A 20,437-nucleotide genomic window follows, 5' to 3' on the forward strand; every position below is an offset into this window, starting at 1 on the left:
GGCGGCAGTAAACTACCATCTGGATTGAAGACCAGAAGACAATTGCGCAAGCGCGAGCGGAAACGGAATTTCATTCGTGAACGATTTTCACTGGCGAAAACGATGGATGTCTCTTTTCATGTGCCGTTCGTCCTCTCTACGCGCCAACAAGAGGGAAATTGTGCAGAGCGTAACTGTTTAACGAGGCAGCGTCTACTGTGAATTAAAATAAGATCAAAATGTTGTGTACATGTAGATCTAAAGCGGCTTTGTTTGAAAGATGTGGACATATTGAGGTGCGGTTAAGGTAATTTGTCCAGCAGGCGTCAACGTGCTAGTGATGTTGGATGACCAAGTGATTCAGTATAGATAAAGATATCGGTATCAATGTATCTACAAATCGGTCTCCACGTTTCTCACCTGGATTCCTACAGTGATGGGTGAAATTAAAATTATTTTCATTCATAGACTAAGTTCGATCGTTTAACTCCAGAACACTCGAGTGTACATTCGTGAGTTTCGGCGGTACGTGATTTGATTTTCTTTCACCGTTCGATGTGCATCGATGAACGAGAGTTTGCAACACCCCGGGGAACGGTTGCTTCGTGCACACGGACCGTGTCTCGCGTACACGAAAATTGATGAACACCTTTCGGTGGAACGAACGCCCCCGCGAGCACGTTCTGGGAGTAGACAGCCAGCCGGTCGTTGGTAAGGTGGAAGTAAGAGCGACATGAAAGTCCGACTTTTCGATCGGTCGCGCGTCGGCTGCTCCTGGCGGCTCGAGAAGGGGGAAAAGTATGCTCCCCGCTTCCGACGTGGCGGCGGAAATTGAAGAAGTTGCGCGAGACGGTGCTGGAAATTATTTATTACTCGTTCGTCTCGCGCTACGTACCGATGCGTCCGCTTTTTTCGAGTGCTCGCGGTTTCCCAGGCTTTTGGTCGCGAAGTTCAGTCTCGTTCTAGACGTCCAAGGTCCGATACGCTATGGCTGATCGCGAGTCTCGATCTCCAGGTGCAATACCGTTCTCTCACCTGGTCAGATTGCGAAAGGATTGTAAAAGCAAATAGTTAATCCTTTCAGACCTGGCGTCCACAATTGAGGACACAAAATTTAGTCGACGACTCACACATTAACGACACTATTTTTCATCAAAAACCACGTTATTAAGACTTTAAAAAAAATTGATCATACTAATTTTAGTCCAAGTTAACTAAAAGTTAAATTACATTAGTACGAGAAAAAAAATTCATGTCTGAAAGAGTTAAGGTACTATGATTGCTTTTTCATGTGAATGTTGGGACTGCAATGAGCAATTGCATGTTTAATCAATCCTCCGGGAGTCATAATTTATTGAATATGTTACAGTACATGGAGAAAGATATAATTAGACTGATGAAATTAGTCGATATTAAATTCAATAAATGAAACACAATTTCTCCAAATAAAAATTCTATCATCGCCAAGCTGTCACGAGAACCTTGAATATTTACTCAAGCAATTGCCAAGTACACCTGAGGAATTTAATTTCTTTCGACAACTTCCGTCGCGAGCGATTAAAACAGCGTTCATCTAGCAATAAAAAGTAGCAGGTTACCCACTTTAAATCCATGGCATCTTATTTTCAGCTACGCGGATTCTCTAGTCGTTGAGACAAAAGGGCGTAGTTGTTAGGTATCGGCGTGCACGAGTCTCTCTTTCCACTGGAAGCCTTTATCGAAACGCTAAACGCGGAAGCAATATCGACGTCGACTGCCGGCTCAAAGCGCGATCGTCGCGCTCTCAAAGCGGAAGAATGGTTCTAGTTTCCGTCGAGGAATTCGAATTTTCTCCCAGATTCACTGCGTTACATTTTCAAGCAGTTTCTCGTGTCCATTGCAGACGTCTAATGCGACAAAAGGAAGAAGAACGCGAAAAAGAGGCGACGCCGTGGAAAGGATTGTTGCGAAATATCTGCGCCGTCCAAGAAAATTCGCGAGTAGAAAATCCTTGGAACGAGCTTCTCGAAACGCAGTCGCAATTCGAGCAATCGATTTATCGATGCTCTGAATACGAATGCAATTCATAAAGTTACTAATGATTTCGTGACTTCCTCTATGACTTCTTAGCAACGAGGGTATCAGGAACATGAATATACCCTCTACTTTATACCTAAAGACAGAGACAATTTTTCTATCGACAACACAGTACATTAACAATCCCATAATGGCATGTTAGACCACGTTTCGCAGATTTCGGAGCGCAGCCTGCAACCTTGCGGGGCAAGTTTGACAATATCGTTACCTTGGCGCGTTCCTACACCTGCGCCTCTTTTTTCAATCGCGCTGAGAGTTGGTCGTTTTTGTCGTCCTGGGGCCCCTCGTTCTGACTGCAGGTTTTTATTTCGAACACTTTATATTTTATATCCAATCAGGCCCGTTCTCGGGCGCGACGGGCTCGTTCGAGCCTTTCACGCGTCGAGGCTAACATAAATGGATATTCCGGGCGTTCTTTCTTACCTCTTCCCCGCGTTCCATCCCGCGGTCACAGGCTGCAGTTTCGCATACGTTGGGCCTGTACGTGTGCAGGCGACTCGCAGGTGAGACGAATGGCGGTGCCGAAGAATGCCCGGACAAAAGGAGGCCAGAAGTATAACACGCGTGACTCGTCAGGGCTCACGCCGCGTGTACGACGGCTCTGGCCTGTCCGCTGGCTCGGAGGTAAATTAAATTCTAATAAAGCTCGCCGAAAAGTCGAGAAAAAAGCGGGCCCACGGGTCGTTCACGAGAGAACAATGGAGTCGGGAAGGCGTCGTCGGCACAGCGCCGTCCAGCCGTCGCGAACCGCGGATAATTATATCGAGGCGGCGACCAGGAATCCCGCTGAAAAACTTGTCTTCGGGCGTACGAAGATTCAGACGCTTAACTAACCCGCTGCGATCCTCTTCTGGTGTCTGGCTTAGGTGTGTCACCCCCGAGCAAAAAGCCGTTCAACGAAAAAGGCGCCGCGATGAATAGTTCTTCTTCCCTCTGCGATTCCGTCTTCGGAGCTCTGTTTCTCCTCTTGTTCGGACGCGCTTAGGTGGCTTCTGGTTTTTGGGAATCTCGCAGCGTGCCGAGTGGACCGGTGGAGAAATAGTTGCCATTCGACTGGGAATTTCGTAGAATCGTTGGCACTCCATAACCCCGTGTGAATCTGAAGTTGGTCAGATTCAGGAGAAACAATTCTTATTAGTCATTTAACCTCCAGGTTTAAACGTGGATACATATTTACGTGGATATTTGTGGCAAAACTGATTATCACAAGCCTAGCCCGCGGCGGATTGTTCGGTGCAATTGTAAACATCACATTTTGATCCCAGGCTGATGAAGCTTAAATCGTAGCTTAAGGGGTTAAAAAGCATGACAACGAGTAGTCTCTATTCTACTTTGTTCTTAATCTGTATAAATTAATATTAATCGTCAAATATTCAAATCGTTAAATATATTATTCATTCGGAAGATCGACCGTGTCCAATTTCAATGATCGAAACGAAATAATCGATAATTCTCTGCTACAAGTGCTAATATCTAGCCTCATCATTTATACAAACATAATTTCTCTGAACTGACGCAAGAGCCAAACGATTTTCAATAATTCAACGCATTTCATATCAATTTTACCGAAACTTGAGACGTCCAGCGCCATAGTTCGCGATTCAAAAAGCTGCGCATCATACGAACGTATAGGCAATTTTTAAACGAAACGATGTACAGGCATCGTACGTTACCCTAACGTTTTTGTTGGTCGATTGGCGCAGAGTTTAACGCAAAGTTATTGCTCTTTTCAGGACCGACACGTGAAGAACGGCAGCAGAGATCCCCAGATGGACTCGAGCCAAGACTATAGTCTGCTACTGGGTTACGAGAACAAGACGCACACGGTGCTTCGTTTCAGCAGGCGATACGATACGTGCGACTCATGGGACCTCAAGATCACGGTAGGTGGTTTGATTTATACGGTTTCCGGCGTGAAAGATAATTTCGCGCGCCGCGCGAAGTGCTCGCCCGAGAATCATTTGATGGATTTACGGGAAAAATTGAGCGGTCGAGCGTGTAATGCCAGCCGCCAACAAGAATTATTTATCGCGGCTCTTTGGGAAATTGAACGCTACGTTTACACTGGCGCGAAACGATTAGTATTTTCGCTGAATCCATTTATTACGATGCTTCTGGTCTTCGTAAAAGTTCGGAGAATCGCTCATCACGCTGTAGACACATTTTACGATTTCGATGTTTAATTACGGATCCCTAGATAAAACATTATCAAAATGGAATTAGTATTCAAGAAATATTTGAGTTCTCCTGATAATTTTTTAAAAACGAAACAAAATAATGTGTCCTCCAAGAGAGATATCTTGTTCGAAAGTAAACAATGACATCGCCCCAGAATTACGCAAGAATAGCGATCGCAAAATTAGGATACTCTAGCGTCTCTCGTTTCCAACAACGCGAGATCGGCGGAGCTCGAATGAAATTCATTACACGTCGCAATTAACTTTAATTGATCGCCATTGCGCGTCGTAAATTCGGGTCATGCTTCGGCCGCGCCAACGAAAGTGACAGGTACTCCTAAACGTGTTTCACGGTCGGCCAATCGGAACGAGTCACGGTCTAACGGAGTCGCAGACGATACGCGGGATCATCAGTGTGAAAATATTAATAGCTCCAATTTCGAGGCTCGTTATCGCCTGCAGCTCTCGTTTCTGGCATTCCAGCCGATTTGTAGGACAGGTCGACCCAGTTCTTTATTTCCTTGGTAGTTAACTCAAAAGTAGATCGCGCGATAGAGCAGCTCGCTTGTGCTCGGCGCGGGTTTAACTCGAAGAAAAGAGATTACGCGCGTGTTGCGATCTGCTCGTACAACCCACGATTTATGGCAGTCGAGCAGGTCATCGAGCATTTCGCTTTGTGCCACTGAAACTAGAAAATCGTATCGCTAATCTTCAACTGGTGACGTTACCTTTTAATGTAGATTCGATGTATCTCAACCTATTCATCTATTCACATTATTTAATTATTTGTTATATAGCAAGCAGTTGAACATAGAATTGTGATTGTTCTTAACATTTTGAATCCTTGATCGATCCATTTTTTTTTTATTGTATAGCTTTTAAGAAAGATCAATTTTTCCAGAGCGCTGGTGTACTTTAAAAGAGAAATTCGGTACGGGAATAATCATACCCATAATGTTTCGCGTGTCAATACAATTCGAAGTCGACATGTCGCGCTAGACGAACGATGAATATTCGCGTTGTGTGTACGCGTAAATAACGAACGCTTGCAATGCAAATATTGGCCAACGAACGTGAAGTTGAAGACAAACGTTGGCGCGTGAAATTTCCACGGAGGAACGCGTTACGCACGCGAAGATGCCGGAATGGGATTGCTTTGTCAATAAAGTAATTACGCGAGGCTGTGAAGTGGGGAATAGGTAGTGATCATCAGCGGGCGGGAAGAGGGGAATACAGCAGGTACGCCGGTATCGGAATTATCAACCATCAACGTTCGATAGATTCGGTCGATATAGATGAAACAAATAAATCATTGTTAACATAAATTTTCGAATACTTAGTGCAAATGTAGAGTGCATATAAATATGAGTCGTTCACTGCACAAATCGATTCACCAGTCACATAAAAATGTTAACATTAGTGACAATTATTTTTTGGCTATTCTTTCTTATTAATTTTATATACCGTTAGATGAAAGCTACATCTATACTTATGTATTCTACAATATATATTTGAATTTATATTATGAAGGGAATTTTAAAAGACAATATACATTATTTCATCGCATTTCTTAACTTTTTGTTTCATGGAGCTAGTCGATTTGTGCAATGAACGGCTCATATGTAAGAAAATTAATTAAAAGCTCATTTGATATATAAAATGATCAATGTTAGAAAAGTAAGTTATTTAACAGTGTCCTCAATCGAACAGTCGTATTTTCATAATAATTCATATAACGGATGTTCCGCTGTAATTCGTTCGTTGAACCAGGATTCCTGTTCTCTGCAGGGAGAAGAAGACGAAGAGACAAATTTAACCATTAATTTCCGTGGAAGTCTAAGTTATGCAGATGAAGATTTCAGAATCGCGTTGTCGCGACGGCCGATCTCCTTCACGTAAACGCTAACCACGTTTTAGAAAAACGGTTAGGGGCTACCACGCGATCTTGATCTCGTGAGAATCCGTTACGGTGAAACTGAATGTCGCGGACTCTCCACGGGTCCAAGGTAACGTCCGTCTAGCAGTTGAGTCATCAAAATAGTTGGGTGCAAAAATAAAGCGAGCCACCGCGGGTCCGAGATTCTATCTGGACGACAAACGACGAAGTCAGCTCCCCTTTCCTTTATCTGATCGCGTGATGTATCGGTACCCTACATGATATTTTTACGCGTCACGTTCGCCAACCAGAACGACCCCAACCCTGCATTATGCCCTGCGAAAGGTACCGCTGAATCCGTACCGGGATCGTGATACTTTAAATGGGCCTGCGAACTCGGTACAACGTACGCTGGTAACAGGGTTATCGGCGATCGGGGATGCAACGTACGGCCGAGGTCTTCCTTTCAAAACAAAATCTACCTTTAGAAACTTGTTTCGCGGGTCTCGCCGCGGGGCGTCGTGTCTTGGCGAAAAAAGTGGATCTAAAACGTGGAATTAATTTTCTTCGTAGGGCTCTAGGAGCATTAGAACAAAAGAATCATATTTCATTTGGTTGGAATGATAATTTTTATATGATAAGAAAATTCACTTCGTTGGTATGGTTGTGGAAATATTCTGAGGGTGTCACTTCAATTTCTTTATTCTATGTCTTTTTAACTTAGCGTATTATCTATTCAAATTTCTATACTGATTGGCATCATTAGTTACTTCTTCTACTGCACCCTTTCCAAAAATTCATATTGTTATTCAAGCTGCATGCAAAATTCCAATCCGCTCTCGAGACGTAAGCGATTCAAGACCTAGAACGCACGTGTTAAAAAAGTGTGCAAAGAAGGGAATCGCCTATCTCGGAACAATTCTCCCTTACGCCATTCTTCCTGATTGCGTCCCTTAGGTTTGGGGTGCGCCCCAAGGGTGCGCACGTCCCGCGAATATTTAAAGTTCAGTCACGCGAGAAGGGAACCTCTTAGGAAAAATTGTGCTTCGCAACTTTCTGCGTGCTTCTCCACGAAGTATCCGCATTATCGCGTAACCTGTTAGCACTCAAAGCAACCGTAATGAAATTAATCCCGGATAGTCTGGCAGTCAATCCGAGTTATTTTGAAACTTTAACGTCGAAGCACTACACGACGGTATGACGTCAAATCGACGTTTTATCCGATACGAGACGGAGAGCTAAATAGGCGGACGAAACGGGAAGACGGGAAAAGAACGTGAAAAGCAAACGTTTCGTGTCAAATTACGGATACACCGTGTACGTAAACCCTGCGGCGTTCTCGATATCGACCGTCGTCGCAAATTGCCAATAGCGTTCTCCGCTATGGGTCTTCGAACCATTGTTATTTCTACCGACAACCGCAGTGGATTAATCGAATGAACATCAAATTAAGCGATACGCTCCATCGTAACCGGCTTACGCGGAAGAGGGCTTCGATTGCATATTAATATTGCGCCGGCTGCCCTTGCTTTGGCCTCGGCATGCAGACAGTCTCATCAACGGTACGTGAAATTAAGCCTGACTACGTCCTGGATAACATACACCGACGGCACGGTTCTGAGGTCGTATTCGCAGAGCGCGTGCGTCTCGTGCGCTCGTAACTAGTTAATTAACCAGCACTAGGGAAGACGTGGTGTTTCGGCGCGCATTGAAATATGTATTTTTACGTAATCAGGCTTCCTTGCCTAATGCGAGTCACGGCAACAGTGGTGCACTGACTAATAATTAATTCGTTAGCCCGCGAGACTAGTCGCAAACAAACTTGACGGACCAGAGGGGCTTCTACGCTGGCGTTCTTCCGCGTAGGACGGTTATTGCGTCCTACTTTCGTAGTTTGGGGAGTAATTGTTTCCGAATCATTAGGGTCGGTCAAATTCAATTGGTGCAGTAGCGGAGAGAAACAAGATTTATGTTTCAACTACCGCTGTACATATTATGTGACATAGACACATTGTTTTAAGTTCGAGGCCTTTCTTTCTGGCATCTACTAGCAACTCGAGATGCTTTCTTGGCATTCTATTACCACGTATGTTGCAGTAGTATGCCATTTTTGCTGAAATATTCTGTATTTCGCTGTATTATGCTTTAATTTGCTGAAATACTCTATATTTTGCAGTAATATACTCTATTTTGCAGGAATATTTTGTATTATACTGTGTTATTTAGAATTACGTTGTATCTTGCTGAATTATGCTGTAAGCTAATAATGCTTTAAGTTTAATCAGGTCACCTTTACCTCGCCGACAATCAGTTTATCGACACTTTGAGTTCAAAAGAAATGAAACCTGGACAAACATTATTGCTGGTCGATTTTCTGCATCAAACTTAGTGGTGAATTATCTGTCGAGTGCAAAGATTTAATACATCAGCTATTTAGTGCACACGAAAAAAAATACCAGCGGTCCAACATGGCTGAATTTCGCGTTCGCTGGTATCGAAGCAGCGAAGAGTTGTTCGTCCCTTGTAACCGATAAATTTCCCAACGCGTTTAGTCGTCGACGCAACGGGGTCCTGGGAAGTCCGTCATCGAACGGGCGACGAACTGCGAGTCTCCTGTGTCGGATGTCGACGATGGAAACCGCAAAAGTTTCGCGGCGCGTAGCAACGGAAAACTCCCCTTTGAGGCCGCCGTAACCAGCAAGGATTGCGACCCGCGGAGCATTATGCAATCCGGCGAGCCAGCAGCCGGAATCGACGTCACCGGGACCAGCAGCTACCACTTTGCAAGATTCGTAGTCCGAGCTTTTCCGTGGCGAAGGGCGAGGCGTCTCTTTATCACGCGGAATCCTCCTGAGTGCGATGACGAAGAGAATCGGTAGCGTCGGGTGCGGAGGGACTACGAATCGTACGTAACGTATACGGAAGAGCGAATGGAAAGCGGTGAAATCGAGGAGAGAAAAGGTGGAAAAACAGAGGAGGGAGGGAGAGAGTATGGATGGTATGGAGATAGGTGGAGAGAGATGGGGTATACGCGAGAGTTCGAGGATATGCACGCGAATGTTACCGGTAGGGAGATTGGTGTGCCTTGCAGAGGGGATTGGCTAGCTGACCCGGTTCTGCTTCTATTCCCTTCCTATCTGTAGCCGTATCTAGTTTACCATTTCACTCCCCGGGCTGGCTGGCTGGCTCGCTGGCCAGCCCTATAGTAGTAGCCAACGCGAACTTCCTGAATAAGGTCCTCCCTGGGCGCTAGAACTGATCGCTATTCCGAATGGTTCGGTTCGGTGTAAAAGGAAAATCGAATTTGACCGATGCCTTTGGGAGTGACGAGGAGAGGGTTGGCCTAGGAGAGGATAGCGTGAGGGTCGCCAGGTGCGCCGACGATCTTATTGGGTGGATCCGTATACTCGTAGTCGTCGTGGCAGAGGGCGCCAGGGGGATTTCGCCGGAAGCTACTATCCGGAGCGACGGGAAATCGAATCAACCTGGAAGGAGATTCCGCGGGGTCCCGAGTACCAGATTACATACGTTTGGAGACAATTATTGGCGCCAATTCGATTTCTGCGTCGTACTGGCCTTTGCGGCAAATTGTTACGTTAATCGGACGTTCCGAGACAATTACGCGAGAGGGAACCCTCTGCTGAATTGATGCGACTTTTCTGTCCTCCTACAGCTCTTCTGCAAATGTTGACTGTCCCTGTTACGAGAAGAATTAGTGAATGCGTTCAAATAAAGGTTTCTTCGTCGAGGGGTTCCGTTTAAAACGCTTTCGACTCGGTGTCTTATCAAGGCTACTCTCATGATACGATATTACTCAATAAACGGTATAAATAAAAATAATCAAAGTACACAGTCAGTCTCATATCTATCGAAGAAATTTATCTAATTTAAATGATAGGCTTCGTGTTACCAAATCAATTCTCTATTATAAATATGTACATGAATAAACTTCGCACATGTATATACAATATTTATAATTACAAATTTATTTGGAATCATGAAGCATTAATTTCAATTAGACAAATTTCTTTAATAAATATAGACAAACTTTTAAAATTCGTTTCCACAATAAGTACCAGTGAGGAAAATAAACGGAAGACAAGTTTCCCGATTGACTATTGCCCGCAACCATTTTCGTATCGAGTCCTTTTTCGGGGCTCAATCGACGATGCCTTTCCCGGAGACTAGAGGGACATCGATCTAACCGAGCGCGCGACAAAAGCCACCGTTTCTGAAGTCCCGTTCCGAAGCAACCGGAAAAGAGAGACCAGAATCACGGGAAAGTAACTTCCAATTACGTCGATGCCTGTTCTCCGTCGTTTTTCGCAGCAATCCGAGTGTTGTCAACATGTTTGTTAAAGGGAGCCAGGGCGGCTGGATTGAATGAAACCGGTCTCTCCTACCGCGAGGGCGCGCTTCGCCAACTAATGACAGTTCGAGGAAGTTCCCCACTGGGCTGCCTAAGTTTTCCAATCGGCCAAAAACTTGCCAACTGACATTTACCTAGAAGAATTCGGCGGGACCCGACACGCCATCGGCTCCGTGATCGTTCCTCCGCTATCAATCGCGTCGCGATGCTTTCCAATCAACTCGGCGCTCATTCACGTCCGCGGTGTCTGGCCGAAACGACGCGATAAAGTTTCAGACGTCGAGGGGAAAGGTGGAAGTTCGCGAAAATGGCTCGATTCAGAAAACGGAACGATGAGATTGGCTCCTCTCTCGTCCTTCTTAGAATGTTTCCAATCTAGAAATCGAATTCTCTCCTAAGACGATCGAGACTCGGTAATGCTGTCCATATTGGGGATGTTAGCGTGTGGATCGAATCCCCACGTATCCAAAAAGGGTAACGTTAGGGATATCGGAGAGAATTTGTAATAATTACGTCGAGAAACGGTAAAATTGAATCACCAAACTAGTTCGCTTTTAATCAAATCGTTTAGCCAACGAACTCCATGGGAAAGAGTCTATTTCCTAATTTATTATTCAGCGCGAGGAACTAAAGAGTTCAAAAGGAACTTTGTACGTTTATTATTATTTAGACCACCGATCTGGCTTTCGAATCTTAAACTATGTGATTCAGAGGCACTGTGCTTAGACTGCTGTATCTTTCGTTTCCACGTTCTATTCTTAAAATTGAACAGAGACAGTGCTACAGAGAAATTGTCAGACTTTAATCATCAATTAAGAAGTTTCTAAAATACTAGTGTCTTAAAGTAGAAACAAGCTCGATACGAACGATTCAATTAACCTAGTTTATTATTCGATTCTAGAGATTAAATCTCACGAATAGAAATTCGTTAACTATTAATTTAGACGTCTTGAATTGATCGATACCTGTCGCCAATTTGGCTTTCGATTCTGAGACTCGATATTTGCACGGTGTTTTCGACTGAACGATATTATCTCGACTAGTCTTGAAATGGAAAATTAATGATCTGGAACATTCCTTGATCAAGCATTGTCAGCTTATCGGATACAGCACTCTGGACTGCTACGTGTGTGGGATTAAAAGGTCTCTAAAATATTTAATATTTTCTTATGTCTAAAAGGAGAACAGTATAATAACAATAAGAGTTGATTGAAACTGGCGTGCGTTCAAAGCAATACAACGGGAATGAAAAGGTTGAACCAATTTCGAGGTGAATTTTCTGAGAATTGTGTAACCTACTAACAACGAATCTTCTCGTCGAAGAGGTTTCTATTCTGACGTCACGGGGTTTTACGAGGAAGCATTCGTAAATGGACGGCCGATGAAAGCTGTAAACTTGTTTACGTATTACAGCGCCGTAAACATTCAGTTTGTGATTGTATGAGGAGTTGGCCATTAAACTCGTGTTTCGGATTACCTCTAATTCCTCGCAGGCGTCGCATCGAGGGAGCGGGGATTAGTTGAAGATTAAGCTGTTGGACACGTTACTGGCCATGGTCGGGGCTGGAAGAAACTTCCTCGGGGTTTCCTTACAAAAGCTTCTTTCCTGCGCGAGGTAAAAGTTATCGACGGTACGCTTGAGGCTAAATTGGATAAGCATTGCGGCGCCATAACTTCTTCCCGGCGAAATGATGAAAGTAAAATGGCGCGGAAAAAAAACTCGAGGGAAAAAGACTACATACCAAATCATTTTTTAACCAACGAACTGCACTCCGGGAAATCTCTTCCTGCGGTCTACCGTGCGCTAAATTGCACTAAATATTAGTCTCCATAAATGCGACGGCGATTCGAAATTTTATTCGCAACGTCGCTGAAGAATGGCGTCCGAGTGCGAGTGCAAACTCGTGTAAGATTCGAGGAAAAAGCCTTCTAAAATCAAGGTTTATCGGGTCGTCGCGGCGAGGAAATTAAAATTAAAGCAACAATTTTCGAGGAGAAAGCAACAGTCGCCGTTTCTATTCGTCGGAAAACGTACTACGAGGACGCTCTGGTACATTGTTGAAAGTTTCGAAGAAGATCAACGTTGTAATATTAAATTTTATACAAAATCAGGGCTTAAAACGGCGATGTACTTGATAATCTTTTCATCCGACTTTCGGAAGAATTAAAGTCACGTTTCGCAGCTGTAAGAGTTTATTAAAGATATGAAACTTTTTCGACCTGGTTGCAACTATTTTTAATACCTATATTTATTACGGTTTTTTTTTAAATTGTATTTTTACCGGTTTATAGAATCTTTCGCTGAGGGACTGCAGTTAACATACATTCTGGGACCTGACATTTATTTAAATAACATATTGGTACAGTTATTATACCACTAGCTATTTTTTTATTTAATTACGCTTTAGATTCTTTCTTTAACTTTCATATGATTCTTTTATTCAAACATATGCTGCTATAATTGAGATTTCTGGTCGCACATTTTCACAAAGGATTTGTTTCAGAGACATTCGGCGACTCGATAAACGGTATTAGTTTATATAATACGCAAACGTCAACACGTGGATACGTAGTCGGCGAGGAATGAGAGGCGGAAAGTACGTTTTACTGTTCCACGCTAATTTCGTTTTACAAAAGAAAGTGGGTCGATGTGAAAACCTCGTTAACTTGAAAAGAATGAATCGAGAGGGAAGCTGTATTACGTATAGCTGCACTGCGGTAGATCAATATTCGGCGGACATATTACAAGGATTACGGCGAAAATTTTCAAAATACAAATAGAGGCGTACGATCCGACAGACCGTCGGGGCAGAGGGACAAATATTTTAAAGCTAAATATAAACAACGGTTCGTGTGCACGCACTGTGATGACGGATATTTGTAATTCGGATAAATTAAAAATGTACGATGCGCTGTAACGAACGCGAAATTTCTCGTAACGTATTTCCTCTGGTATTTAATTTTCCATTAGTAAACATATTTTTCAAAATTATAGGTACATGTATTTGTTCGTTTTCACTTTCTTGGTCATTTTCAGATGCAAAAAAAAAATATATGACTCGTATATAATTAAATAGAAACAAAATTACTTTTCTCATAATATACACGTAAAGTCACCAGATCGAAATAAAATATATGGTACGTGCAAACGTGTAAAAATTACATTCAATTATTCCAAAGATTTTTGCTCTCCGACAGTACAAACCTTTGTAAGTAGAAAATAGACTGAAAATCAGCGAATACGTGTACAGCTCCTGTAAGACCTATTTTCCCAGCGTATTCAAATTATTTACATGCCGAGTTACCAATGATTTGAAATAGTTGCAAGTTCAATACCAGTACGAAAATATAGCTCGCGTTTATTCTTTTCCATGTTTAATACGCTTTGCGGCGGCGCGAAATCCATCAAAACTGTTAGATCAACGGAAGATTTTCGGATCGAGGTGAAGGAGGGGTACGATAACGATCGATCGGTTGCAAAATTGGATTAAAAGTACGTCAAAGCTTCGGTGGCACTGCACGGCGCGCGATCTAGTTTATATACAAAGCTCGACGCTATTAAATCGTACCAACATATATTACAAAATCGGCCACGGAGCTTAACTGCTTACACCGAAGCTTAAATTAGGTGGCGTTCGCTCACAAGCTCGGAACAGCGTTAACCAATTTTATCGTGGCCGTTAGACATGTAAATTAGCTGCATACAAAGTAAGCTAATGTAAAGCGGAAGCGATCGTATTTAGAGGGGGCGGCTGTGAGCCCCGGAAAGGGACGTTCGATAGAGAAAGAGCTGGTCATGCAATTTTAAGCCAGGTTCTTGCGAAATTCAATTTTACACATGTTGCAACTAATAATCGAACGTTAAAAGGAAAGGACAAATGATTTCACGAATTGAAATTATTTTGTCTTCTTTTGAGCTTTCCCATTGATCGAAATTGTAAAATAATTGTGTTTAGAAAGTTGTGAAATTCGAAAGACTGACTATGTTATGAAACTTTGAACTGGACACTTTATAAAAGAACTCTTAGGTATTCTGACACTGTAGGTCAAGATTTTAACTTGGTTGTCCAAAAATTGGAGATCATCTTATTATGAACCTTTGTTTACATTTCTGCAATAATTTCTGTTTTTTGTTTTATACTTTTGATGATTGCGTTTTGAAACTTCGAACCAGCATCGATACGTATTCCATCGAAACATAAATTCTGTTCCATATAGAAATATTACCCTATCGGAGAAATATGCAAACCGGAGGCCTTCGATGAAAAAAAAAAAAAACACGCCCATTTGGCGATCCTGATATTTAAATTCTATTAACCGGATACAAAAACACAACGTTGTTCGCGTTTGGTATGAGCATAAACGAAAAAAAAAATATTGAAAGTTTTTTCAACCATGACGATTGAAAGAAAAATAGCGAAAATTGCAGAAAAAGTGAAACATTTTGTTCGACAAAAATACGGTGACTGCGCGTGGTTGCCTTTCAATTCCCATAACTCCAATTTTCCATGGTTCATTCTAATCATTTAAAAACATAAAACTTAGAATCCCAGAAACAACGCAAAGTAGAAGATGGAATTCTCTATTGAGCATACTACTACATCTTTTAAATCTGATAGGAAAAGAATTGTTTACATTTTGCAAAATTATTCTTAATAATCGAGTAATTCTAAGAAGTTCGGGAATACGGATCAAATTTACATGCTCGTTAGTTTCAGTGTCATAAATAATGCTCTAGTGTCCTCAGTGTCTACGATAGCTGTCCCTCAAGTTGCAAATCGAAACCTGACGAGTATTCGCGTAAACAGGGTGACAATTTCGATAGGGTACGAGGCAGTCTCCCGTTGTAAAAGCAGTATCTTTCGGTTAAACACGAACTTAATGATCGTTATTTCGAAAACACGCATCGCAGTGGCGTTTTGCATAATCGACATGGAAATTGCTGGCTAATCGTTTGATCCTTCGCGGGATTTTCTTTGCAGCGGCATGAAACCCATTTGAATGTACGAATTTGCGCCGGAATGCGTACGTAATGTCCCCTGTGGCTCTGCATGTTCTTTATTGAAACACCGAATAGCCAGATTAAGCCGGGCTTATAACGATTATGCGTTATGGCTCTGCCGAGGAAACAATTTCCATTATCATTAATTGCGGTTTTATATGCAAAAACGTGGCGGCAGCTCGGCTCGACCTGGTTTCTCGCGCGCGTTGACGACGAAAAAGGAGCATAGAAAAAAAAAAAGAACAACAACAACAACATATACACACACGTCTCACGCAATGATCAGGCGACATTAATCTTTCGAAAGTTGACGGGGTTGTCATAGTCTTGCCGATCGCGATCACGGACCACCATTAATAAAACTGATCCGCCGAACGATTTCACTTGTAGCCAGCCAGGGGGAGCGTACACATCGCGGCATTACATCAAAGTCACACACGGAAGTTTATAGTTCGTAACGAGGTTTACCCAGGTTCGTGCGCGGAATGCGATTATGATTTATGATCTGAAAAATAATCGAACCCACCGAAAGCAATTTTCCTTTCTTTTTTTCTGCTTTCATGCTGGACGAGAATTCCTTATCGAGTGAAACTTTGTTTTTTTAGAAGAGTTAGGTGAAATTAAATGGAATCTAATGGCAACGTGCGCAGTGGGGGAGTATTATAGAATACGCGCGACGAATCGTTAGCTTTGGATGGAAAATTATGTTTCCTGTTTGATTGTTTGTTCTTTACATTTGAAATAGAGAAGGGCAAAACTTGATTGGAACGATATATGGTCTATAAAAACATAGCGATTCATTCGTGATATTTATAAAATCGAGTAATAATACAGATGACTTCAATTTGTTAAATGTAAAATATAAAATTATTTTGCAATTCAAACTCCAACTATTATTTGTCGTATAATGTTTAATATCGACAAACGAAACTGTTTTCTCGAATTTATATCCTCGTAATAATTTTGCTCGGATTTGTTTTCAAATGAATACAAAAAGTATACCTAAACCTTGAAGCAATAGAATATGGTGAAAGCCTATAAGTGCCTAGTAATAGTACACGAGGCAATTACACCTAGTGATCGAACGCGTGCAGGTCAGTAATCGAACACCGAATAAAATTTTGTATTGATTTAATTTTTTTAACATGTACGAGATATCAGACGATCGACGACTAAAGTATTCTTGAGTGGTAATTTCTCACACGTGAAGGCAATTACCTCTGTTTGATCTCAAGATTATCTTTACTTTCCAAATCATTAATCAATTTTTTTTCTGCAACAAAGATTGTATTTAACTCACATTGGAGCACATGTTGGCCTCTGGGGTGAACTTCTAAATTCTATGCCTGACTTCGAGAAAATAAAACGATGTCCGTCCAGATGATCTCCACGTGCGCGGCGATGAAAGAAATGATTCATCGCCAAAACGAAAAGGTTTTCAGAGGAAATCGGAACGCTGACAAAACAGATAGGGATGAGGGACAGATATACACAGAAGCTTTTTATTTAAAGAAATGTTAGAAATATTAGAGCCAAGAAAAAAAAAATGTTCGTCATTCATTTTCACCGGTTCGATCATCGAAATTCCCACGAACTGTCGAACAAAGTTCGATTTTGGTTTCGGTCCCGTTTCTATCGCTTTGATAACTACCGCAGGCCGATCGATTAAGTGTTGGCTGAACGTTTAAACTGTCCGATCATCTCTACCCTAAATGCCAGCTAGGATATACCCGTTGGCAGCGATAATGCAACTATTATGTCTGCGGCCGTGGCTCCAATCAGAGTTGGCGCGGTTAACAGCCACCAGATATCGCGAGTTAATTTAAACTTTCTCCAGCTTGGCCGCGATCTTGAACACGGACACGGTCTCGATAAATTCTTTCGCGTAGAACGAGCACGATGATGTGCTCATTATCCATAGTTGATTTTCTCCTTTTAGACACCGTAATCTATTTGTAAGTTTGAATTTTTGTTAGTGCGTACGTCTCGACTGTAGGCTCTTTTGCCCGAGGGCATCCTTAGCTCACTCTGTGCCCAGGTCCTTTACGATCAAGGTATAATTTAATGAAACAGTTGATTGCAATCGATTATATGTAATACTCAATGTCTGGTAATCCAATCTTAATTTTTTCTGATGCAAGTTACGAAACTGATGTGTCACGTTCAAATGATTCATCACAAATTGCCCTTGTACTAAAACTACGTTTAGGGCAACATGATAGATAACATGGTAGTCAACGTGTTAATCGGTCGAATGTTGTCTCGATCCTCATCACCGAGCCAGACCTGTCTCAACGGTATGCAAAGCGCGACGTAGGATGTGAAATTCAAATGGCGAGCGGCACGAAAGCGTTTTACTTTTAAAGCGATTTCGTTCAATCAGGAACCCCGTCAGAATCTTGATTCCACGCCCAGAAAAAGAGAGACTCGCATTAACCAGGAACCGGTTGCCGTGGCGCATTTTTGCAGTCACGTGCGCACGCATTAATTTAATCTCCGTCCAGTGCTATGATGGTAGCAGTGGAATCCTCGAAGAGAAATGGAGCGTCATCGTTTGCTTTGCACCGCGTTGGATGACTTGTCACTACTATACGCTGTCGCTTCGCGACGTGATTTGCCTCGGGTCAGTCAAGATTCCTGCTTACTTTCAGCCCTCGGACCAATGTTTCTCAAACTTCACCTCCGAGCAAATACTTTCAGCAGTTGAAAACTGTGGTTCAATCTCTAAACTGGAATTTCATTACTTTTTTAGTTATTTAATTTGAGAAACACTGTCTTAACTATGAGAGCACTCCACGTCAGCTTTAATTTCACGCTGTATGTGCGAGCTCCGTTAACCTCGCGGATAAAGCTGACGCATAAGTGGTACCTATAACGAGAGTTTCATTCTTTTAACGAGCACATGTCATCGAAAAAGTGTGAGCAGTTGTTTGAGTTCTAGTCAGGTACCGTAAATCCCGAGAGAGGCGAAGGAGATGGCGAAGGTGTTTTTTAATTTAATTGAATTTCCTAGCTAACATCCCGTACGCGTCGTGCTCGCGAATGGTCTTAGCAATTGGATTTTTGTATCGTCTCGAGAGGCTCGTCGTGGTCTCGACTATTTAATTCATTGACTTACTTTTTCGACTCAGAGCCAAGCGACCAGCGTAAGTCTTTTGCTACTTTATCGTTACAAAAGCTTGTCTAACATATACACACAATGTCAAGGTACACTAATGGTTACAAGAAACTTTTCTTTCATCTATCAGACGTAGCCATTTTCAAAAGTTATACTTTCCTGAAGAAAATAACGCTGAATGTAGAGTTCTGCGCAGTAGCGCTCAATGGTACTCGAGTTTGCTCCTATAACCCCCTTGATCCGATGATCAGAGACAGAAAAGATCTTCCTGCCAACGCACCGCTATCAGAGAGATATTTGACTCGGATCAACTAGCTCTTTCATCGTTATCCGAGTCACAAAGGGCAGTGTACAGAAATCCCGGCAGACTCCAGTCAACGTAAGGTAGTCTTCTTTCGAGTCGTTTTTGCTATTGGAGTTTATTACGATTCCACCTGGGGATGTGATCCTTTGACGAAAATAATAGTAATTGCACGCATGTTAGGCTCAGATTATATTGTTAACCTAGCAGAAGTCACGATCAGTCTAAAAGCAACTGTATTTCGCCATATTTTCTAACCCGGCACTCTTTTATGTTTCAGGTGAGTACCAGCTCTTTCATTCTGAAAAATTCTCCCCCACCAAGGTATGTTCTCTATGTTATGATTATTCGAAGTCACTTTGCGAGGAAACAAATGAACCGTTCATTGGACAAATCAATTAACTCCATAAACCAATATTCAAAGAAATATAATCAAGGATTAACAAGATACTAAAATCTTCTATAATATACGTTTAATGCTAAATAGTATTTATAATTATTGTTAGATGTAAGAATTAGTTATTTTATATTGTGATTCACATACAGTCAATCCCATAAATATCCGTTCAGTAACATTAGTGAGTCGAATGTGGACGGTGTCCAGTGTTTGCTTATTACAAAGGGAAGGTGAAGCCTAGTCTAACGATGATCAAATCTCGAACGCTCCAGTTGTTTCCCCGCGATGTTCGCGTCGAGCGAACAAATTGCTCGTCGTTTCGACGACGATACGTAGCCCGTAAAACCGAGCATACCGGACCCCCGTTAATCGCGACAAGCCATCTTCCCACGTGTTCCCGTTCCTTCGAGGTTCCAAGATTCGACTAGACTCTAATGATCGTAAATTCCCAACGTCGCCCAGATCGGGAACGACATTTGAGTTCCGGTCATGTAGCCGCCAACCCAGGAGAGATACCTGACTGGAGAATAGACCGAAGAGTTACCATACCCGTAGCACGACCTTCCGTTGCGAAAACGGTAGTTTCCGCGCTTACCCGCAGAGACTGGATAGAGTTCGCGTTGAAGTTTCCCGCGTTACTTCCCAATTCTCATCTCTACCACCGTCGAACTTCATCCCCTCGGCCCTCGCCGAGGCATTCGGTTGACTCGAGCGTTTCCAGAAGACATCCCACCACCATGACTCCGTTTGCTTCTCTCCTCTCTCTTTTCCACTATCTGTCTCTCTATGTGTGTGTCTTCCCACCTATCACTCGACGCGGTGGTGTCTTCCTCTGCTTTCCACTCGCGCTTCCATTCTCTAGCACGTAGACTCATACACGCGCGGCGGACCACCCCTCGAGCACACTGAAGTTAAACGAAGAGGTAATCCCGAGCAAATATCTCGGAATCAGCGATAGTTCAACTAAGTTACGGCTGAACAACTCTTTCCCGTTTCCGCGCTCAGGTTATCGTGCATAATATATCGTCCTCTACGAGAACATCGTATCAACCCCCTCCACGCCACCGGGAACTGGGACACTGGGGTGTTAGGACGGACGAGTCGTGCTCCTCCGTTTAATTCCAGGTGCGCTTTCGGGGGGG

The 20,437-nt window shown here is 42.7% G+C and overlaps 1 protein-coding gene across 2 annotated transcripts in view; it reads left to right on the forward strand.

The window, feature by feature from the left end:
• The window catches only part of LOC128884916 (MOXD1 homolog 2), a 226,868-nt gene that overhangs the window by 159,876 nt on the left and 46,555 nt on the right, over positions 1-20,437 (forward strand). For both annotated transcript variants that reach the window (XM_054138599.1, XM_054138598.1), the window contains exon 3: positions 3,789-3,938. In XM_054138599.1, coding sequence (XP_053994574.1) covers positions 3,789-3,938 — 150 coding nt within the window. The remainder of the gene's footprint in view (positions 1-3,788; positions 3,939-20,437) is intronic.

Source organism: Hylaeus volcanicus, chromosome 2 (genome assembly GCF_026283585.1).
Source record: "Hylaeus volcanicus isolate JK05 chromosome 2, UHH_iyHylVolc1.0_haploid, whole genome shotgun sequence".
Taxonomy (NCBI): domain Eukaryota; kingdom Metazoa; phylum Arthropoda; class Insecta; order Hymenoptera; family Colletidae; genus Hylaeus; species Hylaeus volcanicus.